Source organism: Pelmatolapia mariae, linkage group LG10_11, assembly GCF_036321145.2.
Source record: "Pelmatolapia mariae isolate MD_Pm_ZW linkage group LG10_11, Pm_UMD_F_2, whole genome shotgun sequence".
In the NCBI taxonomy this organism is placed as follows: Eukaryota; Metazoa; Chordata; class Actinopteri; order Cichliformes; family Cichlidae; genus Pelmatolapia; species Pelmatolapia mariae.
This window is the reverse complement of record NC_086236.1, coordinates 13,961,945-13,981,764: the sequence shown is the minus strand read 5'-3', so window position 1 is coordinate 13,981,764 and position 19,820 is coordinate 13,961,945. Positions and strand designations below refer to the sequence as shown.

The window sequence follows — 19,820 nt, the reverse complement described above, 5'->3', positions numbered from 1 at the left end:
ATCCTGCAAATATAAACAGTAACAAATCCAAAACTATTATCCAATAAACACTTTACATTTTTTACACCATTGTGTGATAGTACAAAAAGTGGGAGACCTTCTCTGAATCCTCACTCACACAAAGCAAGAACCTCGCCAGTATAGGTTTATCCCTTCAACCTGCCAGTGACCTCATTAAATTAAAATTAAAAAAATTAAAAAAAACATCACATGAGAAAATCATAATGAAGTACAAAGGGAAAAGCAACAGCCTCTCCTCTCTCACACACACATCATTCTGACGCTAATGCTGGAGGTAAAAACATCAGCTTTGGGACAATGAGGTCGCTGGCAGGAGGCTTCTGAGTATCAGTCAACAGTCAGATATGCAAGCCACACAAGAGCACTACCAACATTGTAGGTGGGAGGAAGATCTGCACCCTTTTAGATGCGGTGCCAGCGTGCATTAGGGAGCAAAGAAAACCAATTGTAATCACTGACTGAATATATGACCATGCAGGCCAAAATGTGCATATATGTGCATATATGTGCATATATATATATATATATATGTGCACATTATACACGCATGTCTTGTGTAAAGTCTGCACAGTAATAAGTTAAAGTCTTTCTTCTCCTATGGTGCTTTATTCAAACTGGATATGATCAGTTTAGCTGAGTTACGAAAAGCATAAATCAAACAAAACGTCATTAAGCTGCATGTAAACGTATCTGGTGGAAGGGAAGCAACAGGACTAATTCTTTAACCAAATACATTTGTATGTGAGTTTTAATGGTTTTGATTCCTCCCACCTTGAGGATTCTAAAATACAGTATATGGGGAAAAAAAAAAAAAAAAAAAAAAGGCAAAACAGAAAATAAAAATATTTATCATGAACTCACACACTGTGGTTTTACTCACAGAGTGGCTTCGGAGCAGTTTGACAATATTCAGATAGAGGCAAAGCTGCACTTAAGCTAAATCAATGTTGTTACGGGCATGACTCAGTGTCTTTCAGAGTGTTTTCCACAGCTCGGAGCAGCTCTTATATTTCTTAAAGAAACAAAAACCTACTTAAATGACAAGTTTAGTCAAATAACAATTTGAACTGAAAATACAAAATTCTTGCGACTAAAGCAGAGATGCTAAGCTCTCTTTGCTCAACATTTTCTACCTGATACAACCTCATCATTCGTTAAAACCAAAAAAAAAAAAAAAAAGGAAAAAAAAAATTTAAACTTAGAAAAAAAAAAAAAAAAAAAAAAAAAAGAACAGTAATTCCTCTTTCAAGCATTTACAAAATTTACAAAAGTAAATCACATGTCCTGTAAAAACTCAGCAATCCGCTGACTGTGTAAGGCAAAGAAATTATTTATATATTCTTTTTTTTTCCTTTTTAAGCATTACATTCAAACACCTGTCTATGGATCTCACATTTTTGAAATGGGTGATCTGATCTTTGTCCCGTCAGGGCCTCTGAATGACCAAGTGACAGAAGAAAACAAGTGAAAATGTTACGCACTCTTAGCAGATGAACATTACAACATGTGTTTGGGTGTGTATTTACACAGAGTGGCACTGGACAACTGAGTGAGCAGTGAGTGTGGGGGGGGGGCGATTTTTTTCCGAACATGACTACATGACTGTATGTGAAGTGCATGGAAGTTTGTAAACATTGATTGTGTTTTTCTATTGCACTGGTATCCTACTGTACCTGCACTGGCTGTATGGCCATGGTACAGCATCTCTATGGGTCTGTCTGTTTATTAGGAACACCAACATGCATGTGCACTGGCAAATATTCATACCAGCACACATTTAGGGAAAAAGAAAGATGCAATCCTTTAACACGTTGGGCTTTACCACATCAAAAGGAACTGTGAGCAAAGTGAAAACTGTACCATACTTTGCCAATATCGGTACGGCACAGTGCATTTATGCAGTGGGGAAAAAGAATAAATAAATTTCTCTGTGGTAGCGGCAGAGAATATTCTGTTGTTGATGGAATGGCTGTCCCTGAACGGAGGACAAGATTCTACAAAAACTGGTGAGAAAAAGAGCTTAAATACAGTATGTATAAAAATACCTATTCACAGTCGACACAAATGTTGTGCATTACTGATATTGTTCATCTGGTAAGCACACAGAAACTTACATAAGTTTTTCTAGCTATAAGAACAACTAAACATGTATCTTTCTCAGCAAAAGTGAGATGTTTTAAACAACTGTTTAGTTGAGGGATACAAAAAACTGTTGACCATCTACACTTCTTTTCATGTACAATAAAGTAAAGACGTTTTTTTCTTTTACTTTGATTAGAGTCTAAAATTACTTTGAAAATACTGGAAAGGGAAAAAAAAAAGTGAGTTCCTTTACATCAATTTTAATCTGCGTGGGAGTGGGAGTGGGGGACCACTGCCGGAGAGCAGTTAATGATAATGACGAATGTCATTATCGCCTCCAAGATCGACTCTCGTACTCATCGTCTTCATCGTCATCCTCTTCCTCCTCCTCTTCTTCCTCTTCCTCCCCAGGTAGATAAGAGCTAGCTTCCTTCTGTAGAAATAAATACCATGTTAGCATGTATATTATGCTTTCCTCCTGGCATCATGCACGTTTAGAACACAGCAAACAGAAAGTGATTCAAAGTGTAGCAGAGGGAAATTATTTAGTCTGATATTAGCAATTTTTAATAATACTGTAACAAATAAAAAATGTTAGGTAACTGTTTAAAGAAAAAAAAACCAATCCAAAAATATACTGGAATATCAGATTTTAAAATCACCAAATATTGGTACTGGTCTTAAAAATCCTATAGTGGTCAGACTGCCTGCTACTGATATTTCTTATGCTTTAGATTTAGACATCCTCCATTCTATTGGTTAGCCATCGGTGAATCCACCATGACGAGTGACCTGCTGATCAGTCTCAGGAAATTAATTCTAATCTCTGCCAGTCAAGCTAGTCTGTAGACCTGTCCAGAAATCTGTCTGTTTCAGCTCCTGTGATAAAACGTGATTAGCATGAAGTGGCTATAAGTAGATCCGCAGTCAGAGGAAATCTGACCACAAATCTAAGCACCACAAATTTCTACCTGTGCACAGACACATTTTCAGAATGGCAACCATACCTTTAAAAAAAAAGAAAAAAAGTTACATATAAGAAATGGCACAACCTCAAAGGGGGAAACAAACCCCTTAAATAAATACAGTATAAGGATTTCACCTGACAGTAATGCAGTTTTACTCATGGGGCTAAGATGCTCTTAGTACTGAGAGGCTAGCACTCGTTTTCCTTTGGGAGCTGCTGTTAAAAATTAACAAGCAGCAGAAAAAAATAACCAAGTAGAATTTTGTGAATGTAACTAAAACTTGAAAAGTTTCCCCAACTCAGATTTTCAAGTTGTGTCGTACACGACGCCCTTTCCTTACTTTGTTTTAGTTACTGGGAAAACATGAAGCTGTGTGTGTATTTGTCATACCGCACTGTCCTCATCTTTAGCCTCCTCTTCCTCTGGTTCCGTTGTAACAGAGGGTGTCTTGGGCTTGTACCAGGAAATCTGCAGAACACGACCTTTGAACTTAGCTCCCTGGTTTGCTGCCTAGAACACCAAAGAGAGGTACAGCTCTTTTAGATGCTATACTGGAGTATTTTAATTATCTGAATTTATTAATTTATTCTATTATTATTAGGAGAGGATTAGAGGAAAAGCAGTAAGATAAAGAGAACATGTAGCCCATACATTTGGAGCCACGTGACTTACATTCTCTGCTTCACTCCGTGTCTTAAAGGTCATGACGACACTGTTGGCGTCTTGGTCACGGAGATCCTCGATTTCGCCAAATTTCTAGGTTTAAAAATATCAGTTGACCAATCAGGATATAGTTATACACATCAAAACATTTTGACTTATCACAGGGAAAATTATTCACTTAACATATTTAAAAGATATAAGAAGGAATAAAGTGGTATTTATTACTACAGTTTTACTTAGCAATAACATCGTGGTGTATTACTGGAGGGAGAGATCCTGCCATATTCTTACCACAAAGTGCGGCATTAGCTCTTCTTTTTCCTCCTGAGTGACCCCTAAAATAGCCAGGGCTCTGGGTCTGTGATCAACCACCATACGGTTCACAGGCCCGCCGCGCGCCATCATTTCCCGGTTTCGACTCCGGCCACGGCCCACGTGCATCACACCAGGATCTGGGCCCAGCTTTCCTCGGCCGCGACCTCGACCTGCTGGAGGCCGGATCAAACCCAAACGTGTTGCCTAAAGGAGGACAGAAAGGGCGGTTGACTGGACGCTGCTTGATTTCAGTACACAATTACACACCACTGTGTGTTTAATTTATATTTTGAATAACTTAAAAAAAAAAAAAAAAAAAAAGTTTATGGAAAAGTACAAAAACAACAACAAAAAGGAGCAGGCCATCACAACCCTTCAGAGCTGAAACATTTTCTACACTCCCTTACTCTCTCTCACTTTCTGCCCTTTACCGTTAGTTGTCACTCCTCCATTTTTAAAAACACGACCTTCCTTCTCAGACACTCCACAAGCTCACAACCACTCTCCCTTTAATTGTCATCCTGCGATGTTCTTACAAGGACCAGCGTCTCAAACTTTAATGAGGCGCAGCTCCATCAGTGTAGGACGTGTGTCTGATTTGGCTTCGTTAGCAGATGTTCCTCTGGGCTTGCTTAAGTGGCTGCAGTTTAATGTGCAGAAGGCGGGCTGAGTTTAGATGGATGGGGGATGCATATCCATTTTTAAACAACTAGCCAATTTAAGACCCTGGGGTTAAAGGAAAAAAATGCAAAGCAGGTTGTTGCTAACAAAAGCTATGTTGTTGTTAGCCTGATCTTAAGCCACAGCCGTCTGTGTGCACAGCAAATTTAGAGGATAAAGAAGAAGAAAACACTTTGTGTGTAACACCAAAAAATAAAAATAAATAAATGTATGGGCTGCATGACCTAACCTGAAACCTAATTAATGACTTTTGGCAGAATCATTGGGAAGATGTGTTATTTATGTGTCATTGCTCATTTAACCAAGAAACCACACTAACTTACAAGAGACCTGATCCAGAATGAATGCAACAAAGATGAGGTTAAATGCAAGTTATAGAACATGAAATATAATGTACAAATACTCCAAACAAAACTGCAATACTACTTACCTCAAGAAAAGCCACCAATTCAGTAGATAAGTGTGTGTAAGTCTACCTCCTTACATGTTGATGGAGTGTAGTAATAAAATGCTGTTTAATCTTATGTGTCAAAACCCCGAGGGGACTACAAAGCCAACTACTGGAGCTGACTAAGATAACAGTACAGAGGTAAACTGAAAATTTACCATAAACCTCTTTTTTTCTTTAATTACTGAATACAATTCAAGTTTATTTATATAAGGCCAGTTCACAAAAACAGTCGCCCCAAGGCAATTATGCTGCAAGGTAAAGACTTTACGACGACAGTGTGCAAACCACAACAGTCAGTTGGTCCCCTATGAGTACCGATTGGGGTAAGCGGGAAAGAGAAACTCCCTTTTAACAGGAAGAAAGCACAGGTCATTTACATCTTGTGTGGGTGTCTTGTGGTATCACCAAGACGTTCGCATCAGATTCATTAGGACTCTTACGAAGCTTCGAGCTGAGCGAATAACACTAAACACAGCGGATCTGGAGCTTGTGCAGAAACTGCAGGATCAGGTTCCAGTTATCACAGAGTCAAATAAAACAAACAGAACATAGATGGTTTAAAAAAAAAAAAACTCTTTCTGCCTGACACGTCTGACAGAACACAAATAAACTAATGAATTAAATATATTGTTTGATTTCTTTTATTGGTGGACAGATACCATCTCTTTCCACCCCTTGCGGAACAGGCTGCGACTATAATCTCATCTGCACACTTCCTCTAAGGCATTTCTTGGTATCACATCCTCTAATTCAGTTCTCAACGAAAGTGTTGATGATGCAAGATGCTGTCAATGATTAACTTTGTGTCTGTTTCTATCCATGTGTATTTTCTGTGCGCGCGTGTGTGTGTGTGTGTGAGAGAGAGAGTGTGTATTACCTCCACCTGTAGCTGCCCCAGTTTTCTTTTGAGGTCTGTTGTATCCTCTCCAGAGCTCATCTTCTTGTGAAAGTCCAGCTCAGCATCTAGCAGCTCCTTCTGGGCCTGATCGCATGTCATAGAAAAGAAATTTGTTTACTTAATCCAGAGAAGCAATTAAATACACAAATATCAACTTGTGTTTACAAATAAAGGGGGGTGGGGGGTGGGGGGTGGAGAGTGCTGTTGGACTAACAAGGTCAATCAAAACAAAACTGTGTGAATCGAAATTGTGATTAAAAAAAAAACAAAAACAAAGAAAAACTTTATTCCTATGCACCGAATATTCAAACAGATCCCCTACTTCTGTCCTGTACAGAACCAACATTTACTTTTTGATCTTTTTTCAGTTTTTGCAAACTTAAGAACCGTTTCTTTCAGTATGGATTAAAAGATTTGTATAAGCATTCCTTGGAATTTCCAGGAAAAATAACAAAAAACCAAAAAGAACCAATTTTTTCATTGCATTCAGACTAAAAAGGACCCATTCCCAGGTATAGGAACTCATATAGGAACTCAACATCACACAGCTGAAATTTGAAAAGGGCCTAGGACTACAACACAACTACATGCAAAGAGGAGAAAACGAATGTGAAAACAGCAAAGATTTGTTGAGGCTGAGCAGTTATTCACTTGGTATATAGGACAGCCTGTGTGCACATATCCTGTATATACGTAAATGTCTATACCTTGTGGTCAAGTAGTTTTAGAGCCTTTAGAGAATGTTTTTTGACACATTTTGGTTTAACATCAGTGGAATCCTACGCACCCTCTCTGTTTTTTTTATGTGAAGAAACGCCTTTTTAAAAAGGACCTGTGAAGTGTGAGAAAAGGTAAATAAACAACTCTACTAAGTGTGTGATATAATTGTCGGCCTAAATTTCCCACCCCTACTCTCAGTTATGTACAAAGACAAAAAGAAAGCCAAACTTACATCAGTCTTAGTTTTGGGCTGGCTGTGGTTAGTTTTGGCGCTTGAGACCTGGGAGGCAGGGTTCATTTCATTCTGGAGCTGGGTGATCTTTTCCGTTAGTTCTTTCAGCGTTTTCATGATGTTGGCCCTCTCTTCAGGTTTCATGCCTCGGTTTTTCTCCAGTCGACTTATCAGTGCCTGGAAGAGCACAAGAAATGGTATCAGAAAGAACGTTGACAGTACACTGGAGAAAAAGAGGAAGGATTACAGATAAGAATAGTTTCAGTGTTAAATGTCTTACTTTCTGACACTCAATCTGTGTCTCTAACATCTCCTGTTTCTTCTTTCTCATGTCTTGCTGGAGTTTTAGTGCCTCCTAAAGGAGGGAAAAAAGAAAAAGGAAATCAAAAACATTCACTGAGATGAAAAAACCCCAAACAGTTTTCTCTCTCAGTGGTAGCGTTCTTAGCTGTGGCTCCTGAGAGAAGGAAACGGCTTAGCTCTGCTATTCTTTTAATGGTCAAAATACGTAAGCAAATTAAGCAACATGCCTGCTTTTTCTTGAGAGCTTCCTGTGCTTCCAGTGCTTTTCCCGTTTTCCCAAGGCTCTTTGAGGAAGACTTGGTGGCTGTGGAAGTGTAGTGGCCCTTCTGAGTGTTTGTAGGAGCAGGCACCACCTAAGGAGAAAGGTGGGGGGGCAAAAAAAGGAAATTAATATATAATTAATTTCTTTAAAATCCAATTTTAGCTAACAAACACACATAAATCACTGTGAAAATGTTGTAACACACGTGCCATCATAATATTATACTTTTGTATATTATATAATATCCACTTTGCCTGATATTGTCTGCAAGATAAACTTAAAACATACAGCAGCCGTGTCTGTGTTTGGATTCAGGTTGTCCGACTTGGCATTTGTCGTGGCCCCAGCTGCTGCAGACAGATGATGCTTGGGTATAGTCTTGTTCAACACATAAGCAGCTGGATTGTGCTGCTTGATCCCCTGCAGATAAAACGAGTGAGGGTAAATCAATGGATATTTTTAAAAAAATATATAAAATTGTCATCAAAGGATTCTCAATGTCTCCGCTGTTAATACCAACTTTATGCATGTTGCTGTGCTGCAGCCCCTGGTTGGGCGCTGACCCGGCCACCTGGCTCCCTGAGCTCTGCTCCTGCTGCTGAAGGCCTGTGGCATTGGCACCAGGCTCGCGGTGCCAGTACACGCGGATAAAGCGGTTGTTAAGGACCGCTTCTGTGCTGGATATGGCTCGTCTGGCTTCTTCATTCTTTGTGTACTGGATCAATGCCGCATCTGGGTCTCCGCCAAACACAACCTGGATTGAGAGTGCACGTGCAAGTCCGTAAATGTTTTGAATTCATTCTCCTGCAGGCCTAATCTCTATGAACTTTGTGGGGAGCACTCATTAAAAAACAAAACAACAACAACAAACAAAAATGGATGCATTTTACCTGTATATTGACGATGGTTCCAAACTTGCTGAAGTGCTCGTTCAGTTTGGTGATGTTGTTGAGCTCGCGCGGGATCTTGCGCACCTCCAACTTTGTGTTCACGTAATGATTCCTCTTGGGAAAAGCACCCTTATGCTGGTTGTTGAAGCTCGGCCTAAAAAGAACATTTCAGTGCTAACATCACTAATTTGGCAGTTTTGTTTTCATAAAAAAATAAATAAATGAAGGAAAAAAGCAGGTAAGTTAATCAAAATTTAGGGATGATTGATGATCTGGGATTTAAGTTTCGGCCATATTATGGTTTTATTTACAGAAGACTACTACCAACCTACAACCTGCATGACAGTTTAAATGTACTCCAAGTAGAGGTGGTGCAAAGAAATCCTCATGACTAGGATGCTTGTATCTACCTGCTTACAACTGAGACAACACTTGCTGCTGACCTGACTCACCTCACCTTAAAACAAAGCTCCTTAGCAGTAATAGGAAATGGGGTGAGGCACCAACTTGATTAAATTTCAGCTGGCTACCGTACTCCAATTTCTTCACAGAAAACAAAAACACTGTGCAGAATACATGACATCCTAAATCAAATATGTACATTTTTTTTCTTTAATCTCTTACTTTTCCATCCAGGGTTTTTTAGGTGCTGGCCCTTCAGCTGTACTGGGTCCCATGGTCCTCTTCCTGCTGTCCTGCTCTGTGTTGAAACGGGACACGTTACTTCCAGGAGTGCTGGGTGCAGTAGCTGGTTCTGTCTGGATCACTATGTTGGCAGCTAGAAGATACGCAAGAAGTCAAATCAGTCTGAGAAAGTCAATTTCCCAGGATCAGGTTGAATTTAAAAAAAAAAAAAAAAAAGACGATAAAAGAGGTCGTTACCTCTGGAGCCTTGACCTTCACTGGAGGTGAGGCCAATGAGGTTGGAGCGTTGAGACTGCACCCGGGGAATAAACTGACGATATGGGTTACGTCCTGCTACAGTCAGGCCTGGAGATTCTGGGTTGTAGCCTTCTGGATCGTAGTTGTCTAATGTGTAAAAGTGAACAGACGCACATACCGTTAGGGGGGGAATATGAAAAAATGTAAAAAATATGAAAAAGTGAATACAAGCAAACATATAAATAAAAAAGAAACTTAAGTGACTTTAAATGTAACCACTGAATATGTAGCAACCTGTGACATGAGTTTAACATGTAGTCCAGGATAAAGACACATTTTAAAATTGAAAATTTATGAAAAAAAACCTACAAAATATGAGAAATTAAAATTACAGTTATTGTAAGTGCACAAAATAACTCAGCAAGAAACAAACAAAGATAAAAATTAACAACCAAGATGATGCTTTTCATTCTTATCTACATTTGTGACACACAAGTGCAAAATTATCAGAAAGAGGCCCTTCATGGCAGTTGTGGTAACAGATCACAAACCCAAAGTTTGCAATTACCAAATAGACCAATTTCTTTTTAGTTCTTTAAAGTCTTTTAAGCAGTGTGTAACTGAAACCCTCATGTGCGTAATCATAGCAGGAAGGACTCAACTAAATGAGTCATGACAAAATTTCCCAGAGATGCTTGTTTTTTTTGTTTTTTAGGTTAATACACAGCGCTACCTTCTGGTCCACAACTGTTACTGCAGGCTCAAGAAACACATGCCAATTGTGCACACAAACACGCACGCACGGCATACAACAACTACTTTACAGTGACAGGAAACAGAAACAGAACCAAAAAGTGTTTGTTTTTTTTAAATAACCCTTACCATCTTAGTTATTTTAGATATTTAGTTAACTAACCTTTATTCTACTGTAACTATTAAAGCACACAGAAATGAGAAGTAAAAAACAACAACTCAACAACATAAACACACTAAAAGGAACACCCAAATAAAAAGCAACACAGCAAAATCTCTTCCAAATACACAGTCCCAATCTGAAAAGCAAAAGCAGCCCTGCTTACATTCAGACTGGACATATTGGGGACGAAGAGACACAGATGAGGTCGAGGAAGGAGGTGGAGGAGGAGGAGGAAGTGTAGGAGGTAGGCCCACACCAGGCGGTCCGACGGGAGGAGAAGAAGTGATTGCAGATTGGTGGTTGGGGGTATCAATCCCACTGGTTGCTATCAGTGGGGGTCCTGAGGGAGACACAAGCCCAAGCTGATGTCTCAGGTACAAAAGGTCATTATAGTTAACTACAACTAAAAGCTTAAACTAGATGTAAAAGAAAATAAATTAGTCAATTAAATGAAAACTAAAAACTAGATTTAAAAAAAAAAAAAAAAAAGTTAACCAACTAAAATTATTTTGTGAACTGGGAAAATTAAAATAAAATAAAATGGAGACAATATAACAAAAAAAACCTAAAATGTAGCGATAAAACTAATAAAAAATTCATGTTTTTTCATTAACTAAATGAAACTCAACTGAAATCAAAATGAAATAAAAATTACCAAAAAAAGTAAGAAAATGACAAAATTGCAATGACTATATAGTATATTACAAGTATAGTATTAAAAAAGTATTTCAGTGAAAATCTGACTGCTTTAATATAAAAGCAGACGCACCGGGAAACTGCGGCGTCTTCTCGATAGATTTGCTTAAACTTTATGACATACTATCCATTTATCAAGTGGAAGATAGAAATCTCATAACTTTAACAGCCTTAAAAAGTAGCTGAAACAACAAAAAGCCTATCAGATCAAATGTTTCAGTCATCACCCTCCATGTTTGAAATATATTAAAAAAAAAAAGGCAAATTTTTTTTTTTTTTTTTATGTACTGTTTATGATCAATGGGCAGCTATCTACTGTGTAGCATGTCTGCTCTAAACGTATCTAGATACATAAGATTTTTGAGCTTTGGATTTAAATACAGCTTTTTAAATCACCATGATGATTTGCAAAAACAAAACACAGCCAGTGTGAAATGGATCTGCAATAGTGCAACTTAAAGGCAGGAAGATTGCACAGGTCGATTTCTTCCCCTGAGAAATTCAACAAAAAGTCTTTACAACTGAGCACGTAGTCAAATCGGGCAAGTGTTTTCTCACACACACACACACACACACACACACACACACACACACACACACACACACACACACACACACACACACACACACACACACACACACACACACACAAAGACAACTGCTTTTCTACACACCAGAGTGGTGACATCATCTCATTTCAATCTTTACATATTTAAAACCTCTGGTGTCTTCAAATCAGCCATCAGAGTAAGGAGTACAGTGTCACAATACTGAGGCCAGGATGTCTTACATGTGACCTGCTACACTTTCAACAGAATGGGGAAATCACATATGTAACATTTATGGACCTCTGATCAACTGGTTTGGTACAAGTTGCCCAGTTTCGCGTAAGTAATGACTCGCCACTTTTTCACAACTTGGGTCATGTGATAAATCATATGATTAATAGTGAGTGGTATCAACAATTACATTAATGGTATCATAACATCCCAGTCCTGACAGCAGGTAAACATCGCCATATTAGTTAGCTGGATTTTGTTGTGAGTGGAGACAAAATTGTTTCTAAATGAAAACGATTTATGATTTAATTCTACTTCTATTATATTAAAGAGATGTTTGTCATCTCTCTAAAATTGGGGAAACTCATGCAAAAATATCTTCATAAATCAATGATACTACAGGCCAAAGGAAAGGTATGTATATTGTGACCAGACTGAAAAAGGGAAGTGGAAGAACAATGCCTCTCACACAAAACCAAATGCTTAAGAGAGGAACACTGTTCTTCTGGCTTTACTATTTTGTAGATGCAAATTGTAAAACTTTGCAATATGATGAAGCTCAAACTTATGGATTAGAGGAGCATTAATACTCACCTGTCATAGGGAAAACACCTGGTGGTGGTGGCTGGCCATAGGGTGGCATAGAAGGCATCCTGAGGGAGGGAGGTGGTTCAGTGATGGGGGGCATGGGCAGCCCGGCAGGTGGCAGAATAGGTGGGGGTGGGAACGGAATAATATTTGGTAGATTGACATCGTCGACTATGAGGGGGTCACTGCCGTGATCATAGAGACAATGGTCACCACGGACACAAAATCCTTTTTCTGTGTGAGGGAGAGAAGCGATTATTCATAAATATCATACACAACATGGAGTTTATATAAACTGCTGCTTTACAGTCACAAAACACACATGCACACACACGCATTAATAAAGCCAAACAAACAAAAAGACCCCACACACAATAACATAAAAAATTCATGGGAATTAAACAAAATGAACAAACATCTGAGTTTAAAGCAGCTAAGTCACACAGTTCATGTATTTACACCAAAGCCTCATTAAGGAACTGGGTCCCAAGTGGCTGTGTTTGAGCACTGTGACAGAAAGCAGTGTGCTTCAGGGACAGTGGGTAAGTTTAAACTCTCCTGAGCCTCAATGTAGAGGGGAGTGAGAGGGAACCAGCTTGCTTTTCTACCTTTCACTGGGGACAAGAGGATGAGTGCTAAACAGCGGTCATTAGTGAAGAGACCAAACAAGGCACAGAAGCCTCAGGGGAAGAAAAAGGTAGTGTTTAAACTAGAGACTTGAGCAAACTGTACAACAACCGTCATACACTTGGAATAAGCACTTAACATTTCCTTTAAATCTCATCAAAAAGCTCCAATGTTACTGTGATCCCCTTTGAAATGCACAGAAAACATCTCCCTAACGCTACTGGGCTGTAGCAGATAAAAGGCTCTCAGATGGAAGAAGAAAAACTAAAATAAAAGACACACAGACACACGAAATGACAGAAAGAAGGAATCAAAGGAATTGAGAACAGGATGATTAACTCTGCTCCTACCATCGTAATCCCTGCAGCGCTGTTTGAGTGAAGCAGTCTTGCTGAAAGGTTTGCAAACACCATCTTGCCTCGTTCCGTAGTAGCCAGACCAGCTGTCTGTAGTGCTGTCGGGCAAGTGAGCCGGTGTTGCTACCGGTACACCCCCAGCTCCTGAAGACGAGGAAGAAGAGGAAAAGGGATGCAGAGGTGTGTGTAAGGGCAGGAGAGGTGGCGGGTGCTGCTGCTGCTGCTGCAGAGAGCCGGATGTGGTGGAAGAGTTGTATCCATCAGTGTCCTTCCTTTCTGCCTCAAACTTTGACTTGAAGTCTGTTGAAAACAAGTAAATCACATAAATCATTGTGTACTGTATCATAGCTGACTTTTAAAAGCACTACATTAAATAATAGATTACAAAAAAGAGAGAGACTTGTAATGACAAAGATGAGCCGATTAACCTTGGTGGTAAGAAGACCAATCCCAACCCATGTTGTTGAACCCCCAGTGATAGGACTGCAAAGCTGTCCACATTCTCCCTTCCTTTCTACCAACTCCCAGCAACACTGTCCAACAATCCGACGGGAATAAAAACGAGAGTCGGCTACATCCGTAATTTCTACAAGTCTTCTCATCTAAAGCGCCTCACACCAGCATGTCTCCAACAGCACGTCACCGTCACTAATGCACCGTTTAGCAGTGCTGACGAGAGATTCAGGAGCTTCTTCGCGCCTCAATCTTTGTTCCCCTGTGCTGTTGTTGTTATTGGTTGTGGGAGGAGGGACTTTCTCACCTCTGCCTCCTCTGTGCTCCCTATCCCTGCTCTTTCCACGACTGCCACTCCTGCTCCGGCTGCGGCTCCTGCTGTAGCTTCTCCCACGGGGGCTGCCCCTGCGCCGCTCATGGCGCTCACGCTCCCGGTGGGAGTCGCTGCCGCTTTTCCCGTGCCGATCAAAGTCACGGCGCTTGCGCTCGTCTCGCCTCCTCTCATCGCGGTTCCTGTGTGGATGAGAAGTTAGAGCTGTTGCTGATTTTAAATGTATAAATCACACAGGAATACTTCACAGGTTTTCAGACACAAATGTGGGTCTTCTTATAACAAATGAAGACGCAAGGATCATTTCTTTCTGTATGTCTTTAACATAACATGAACCCTGAAATAATGATCTTTGTTTGAGAGAAATACGCTTTTATTTGAAACAAGTTATTAGGGAAAGGCTTAATTACTTTTGTTTTATGTGTGCACAATCCCATTAAGTCCCCAAATGGGCTGTTTGTGTTAAAACTATTGGGAAGTGCTTAGTTTCATTAACAGAAGCTTTTCACAGCAGCTCAAGAAAGTAAAATAAAGTAAAAAAAATAACATTAATTAATGACAACTTAATTTCTAAAAATATGCAGAAAATGCAAAAATATAACCTGCATATTAAAGACGTAACTCTTTTCAAATTACGTTAATCATCGTATATCAGTGAATAAACTCTCCCATCTGCACCCAACACTAGATATGCCACAGCCAAGGGACACATTAGTGGACACGAGGGCCTAATCAAGCCAAAAGCAGGACGGAGGGTTGGAAATATAGCTGCTTGGTAAGATCGCTATACAACTACACAACATCAATATGTACTAAACAGTTCAACAAGTGCGTCCTACCTGCAAATGTTTTAACTGCTTATAAAGACAAAGTTAAATGCAAGCCATATACCTGGACTCATTGAAGTCAGAGCGATTTCTCAGAGGACTTCTCCTTCGCCTGTTCTCTTCCTCGGGTGTTTCAGCCTTGAGGGGAAAACAAAATAAACAAAACAAAAAACCTCAGCTATAATATAACTTTAAAACTTAGGCTACGTCCACAAATACATGGGTATTTTTGAAAACGCAGCTTTTTCTATGCGTTTCATCCAGAAGAATGGCGAGATAATTTTCACAGGTCGAGGACTTCACTTTGGCTCTTTGTGAGCTACTTCTGCGTTTACATGTGGACGGAGATATTTTTTCAAAACTGCATGTGTGGACGAGATATTTTTTATTTTTTTAAATGAAAATGAGAAATCTCAGTTTACAAAACTACCCATGTACGTGTGGACGTAGCCTTAATAAACAAAAAGGCATTCAAAATAAGTGATTTTATCAAAAGCTTTGATTTCAAATTGAAATGCCCATTCCAACAAAACCACTCAACCAGCTTAAAAAATAGTGTGTGTGTGTGTGTGTGTGTGTGTGTGTGTGTGTGTGTGTGTGTGTGTGTGTGTGTGTGTGTGTGTGAGAGAGAGCAAAAGGCGAACTATTCAATTTCAGGGTGTACCTCAACAACTTCAGCCTTGACTGCAGGCAGTTTAATCTCCTCTTTGGGAGTTTCCTTGGCAGCAGGATTTCCCAGGTAGTTCTTGGTCGTCAAACATTCAAAAAGTTTATCAACAAATCCCACCGTCTCTGCAAGGACAACATTAATCACGAGAACACATTAAAAACTGCATGCAGTTTTCAGTCTCGTGAAAAAGGGCCAAAAGTCTAAAAGCATAACACACACAGAAAAATTAACACATATGAACACTGCATCCATGAAATGTGGGAAAGCTACCTGATTAAAAAAATGTAACATTAAAAAATTCTAAAGCGATCCAGGTGCATATGTAATAACCATCAACATGTTTTCCAACTAAATTAACCCCCTAAACTAATTTTAATAGTGTAGAGCTAAAAATAAAGAGACTGAATCAGGACACATCACATTGGATACAGAGTCACTATCAAACGATGCAACACTCCCTCTGGTGGCCACATGTGGGGTCCACAAATGGCATCCACGAGGTGGTGATACTGCAGAGAAGATAGCATTGCTAATGTTCCAATTCAAATTTAAGATGCTATACATTTCATTGTATTCTGCCTGCCTCACTATATTTATACAGGTGATATTTCATTAACATGGCCTGTTACAGAATGCAGGCTACATAAGTGTGACTATTAATGGGTAATACACGTGAGTTCTGGGGGCTGAAAAGCAGTTTGTGTTGCAGAAATGTTGAGCCTGTTTATCTGACATTCTTCCAAAGCAAATCTTTCAAAAATCCCAGGTAATGGCTAACATTATCAGTTTAACTGGAAGCTAAGACGACACATCAATTGGATCAAATGCTTCTGATCAGCTTATTTCCATATTGGTCATTTTCTAGCCTCAATCAAGTTTTTAACATTGTTAAGGCAAAGAGCCTGTTTTACTTTATCAAACAAGTTGCATACTTTCAATATTATTTATATTAACCACATGTATTCCACATTTGAGCTACTTAAACTATATAGTACAGTCCTGGTGGCATATGAGGGGAAAAAAGAAAACTAAATCCCCTCTGCAGGGGCACTGCATTTTTTGTATGCAGGAAAAAAGCTTCTGATCTTTCTAAACTTAGCAACTAATTTTTAATAATCAGTTTAGTCATTGACCTCGACAATGCCACCAGGTCTGATTCCCAAAGGATTTGTGACCTAACTGCAAAGCCTCTATTGTCTGACATGTGCAAGGGGAGTACGAATAAATCCCTTGTTAGCTTAATGATTGAGCAAAAGCTTTTCCTCCACCTTAACCAGGAAGAGCTACAAAATGTCAAAATTACCTGCTGACACATTAGCACAAAAGCTTTATATAAATAAAATGTATACCTTTTTGTAGGAAGACATCAAGCTGATCAGCACAAAGTGCTTTCAGTTCCTTCTCTGGTTTGTCCTTCTTCACAAGAGCAACTACATAGTTGGCTAATGCAGAGGGGTCAGCATCACATCTGCAGATTAAAATGTATATATTAGAACCTCTCTCTCTCTCTCTCTCTCTCTCTCTATATATATATATATACATATACATACACACACACACACACACACATATATATCTAATAAGAAACAACTGTTAAAACTGAGAGAAAATGTTTTAGTTGAACCAACTGAAATATAATGCATATCAAATTCATTTACATATCTATGTATGCAAAGCGTAAAATGCAAAGGGGGACAGATCATTGCCACAAAACTTAAACAATCCACCAAATGCATAAAGTAAAAGAAAGGTACTTATTCTTATAGGAAGGAAAGAAGTACAGGTTTCCATGGTAGCATTTCTTAACATCGGTAATATAGCTTAAAATTTAATTATGATTACAACTAAGTTTGATGACCATTCTTTGAAAACTCTGCACATGATGTGCTACAATGCATGCAATGTAGGGGTTTTTGAGCATGTGAAAGAAATGACATAGGGCAGGGACTATGTCTGAAGTGTCGTTGTGGTTTGGCTTTTTACACAAGCGTTGCAATTCACTGTGTTACAGCTGGTCACCCTTTCTGTGGGCATAAAGAAAATGCTCAGATGTTCCTGCAAAGTAAGCTAAATGTATGATGTCAGGACTTCAAAATGAGGGACATGTCAAGGTGTGTCTGTCTAACTTACTGGTAGCTTTTCAAATAAAATAAAAAATAAGCTCAGTGTTATCTACACTGTTTTTAACCTTTGCTTACCCAGGAAAATGTGACTCTTGAGATTAAATATATCTTTTACAAGAGTGTCCTGGCCAAGACAGACAGCTGTAAAATCAACTGAGTTCCATAAACTAGTAACACACAAATGAATGCAGAAAATAATACATAAATTAAGTACAGGAAAACATAAGTGATACAAAATAAAATACAAAAACAACAAAATATGTAAGCTTCAGAGCCCATAAAGCGTAAAACACAATCATTATTGTCTTATGCTCACTGGTATACAGTTTTGCTGCAGTTTGCATCATGTGCTCACAATAGTTACAGTTTAGCCATCAAACCTATTTTGTTCTTTTAAACTGAGCCAATGGTTGAGTTTGTTTGACATGTTTGAAACATTACAGTCTCCTAGGGAAAAGATGTATGCATCTTAACTAGTTGGCTTCTTCTGCAGTTACCACCGCTGTCTTCTTAAGAGTAATTTGTATTTATGCAAACTGACAGGATGAATTTGTTATACTTCACTGCAAAATGCAAGTAAAAGACTGTGGCTGGTTTTCAGTATCAAAGTTATCAGACATATAGCACTGGACCAATGCATTATGAAGCTCAATAAATCAATTACCAGCACAGTAATCTTTGCAGTTTGAGCATGAATGCCTTTTTTTTAAATTTAATATAAAGCCTGGTAAAACAATTTCAGTGTGTTTACCTGCACTTTCTCAGAATAATTTATGAGTTTAAAAGTTTAAATGTTCCACTTACACAACATTTGCTTTTTTAAACTTAAAAAATAGAAATCAAGCTAAAAGATCTCCAAGCCCGTCAGCTATGGAACTACTGGAACCGAAAAAAAAACCAAACCCAAAAGCCTTGACAAAAACAATCCCTAACAAGTTCAAGCAACGAGCTGCTAGTAGTTAATTAACTGCTGGCTCACTAAAGCTACAGTCAAATTTGACCCTTAACTACAGGATCATTGACCATGGAAATTCCCAATGATTAATAATTACCAACAATATAAATTTAATAACAATGTGAATGAAACTATGCCAACTTGAACTCCAGCCTTTAGTTAAAGCAGCTTAAATACGCCTCACTTTGGCTCTGCAAGGACTTTTTCTCCCCTATGCAAAAAACTCCTTGTTTTTAGAGGATGAACCTCGGACACACAACGATAATATTGTGGAGTTACTCCATTAGTTGATTAAACAGTGACTGTGTGTTGTCCCAACAGCACAAAAAAGAGAGGGAGGGGGTAACTTAAATCCTTTAATGCACTCCATTACCCATTTGAGCTCGTCAACATATTTAAAACAATTTTAGGATCTCGCGTTAGCAAAACAGAGAGAAAGCGTAACGCTTACAAAGCATGTGTTACTATGGAAACTCCAAAAGCAAAGTATTTGTGTGCATTTAACTATGAAAAATGTCGAGCTAATAGCTACAGTTTTAATCAGTAACTTTTCTCAGAGATACAACAGCTGTTTTAGGCAAGAGGGGCTACACGTTGAAGGCTAGGAGCTTGCTACAGAACTGTGATAAAGTTACACTACCGTGCGCCAACTGCGTTCTTAACTACCATAGTGTCAGAATGCAAGAATTCGCAGTGCATCAAACGCAAGCAAACTCACTACATCATGCACAATCATTACTAATGAAAAGTAAAAGTGCCTCTCTGTGCTTCGAAAGGCCAACAAGCCATGGTTAGCTACTCGTGCAAGAATCTGCCATTGATGCCAGGCTAACCCAGCGGCTAGCAGGCTAAAGCAGCTACGTAGCATGCACGCTAAATGTCATTTCATTTCAATACTCACATCGGCTCCAGGAGCTTTGCCAGCCACGATTTCAAGGCTTCAACATTTTCTATGATCATTGTGAGAAGGACTACAATACTGTCTACAAAAAGAAAGAGCGTTTTGACAACCCTACTTTCATCGTCTATAAATTTATAAGCTTTAAGGCCTTCTGTCTCTCTTCACTGGCAGGTCGTACAAAATATTTTACGGCATGGCAACATGGTCAAATTGTCGTAACGCAAGCACGA

At 39.0% G+C, this 19,820-nt stretch overlaps 1 protein-coding gene across 2 annotated transcripts; it reads right to left on the bottom strand.

Moving 5' to 3' along the window:
- Positions 1-1,243: 1,243 nt before the first annotated feature.
- rbm27 (RNA binding motif protein 27) lies at positions 1,244-19,745 on the bottom strand. Of its 2 annotated transcripts, XM_063485624.1 has the most exons (21): positions 19,591-19,745; positions 16,961-17,079; positions 15,606-15,733; positions 15,006-15,079; positions 14,091-14,296; positions 13,325-13,630; positions 12,354-12,581; positions 10,448-10,624; positions 9,369-9,515; positions 9,111-9,264; positions 8,487-8,640; positions 8,117-8,350; positions 7,885-8,016; positions 7,562-7,687; positions 7,312-7,386; positions 7,032-7,208; positions 6,059-6,163; positions 4,026-4,253; positions 3,744-3,827; positions 3,462-3,581; positions 1,244-2,536 (listed from the first exon to the last, which is right to left on the bottom strand). In XM_063485624.1, the coding sequence occupies exons 1-21, from the start codon at positions 19,647-19,649 to the stop codon at positions 2,432-2,434; spliced, it is 3,138 nt and encodes a 1,045-aa protein (XP_063341694.1). In that variant the 5' UTR covers positions 19,650-19,745; the 3' UTR covers positions 1,244-2,431. The 2 variants fall into 2 exon arrangements, with proteins under 2 accessions (XP_063341694.1, XP_063341695.1); XM_063485625.1 differs by lacking the exon at positions 10,448-10,624.
- Positions 19,746-19,820: the final 75 nt, after the last annotated feature.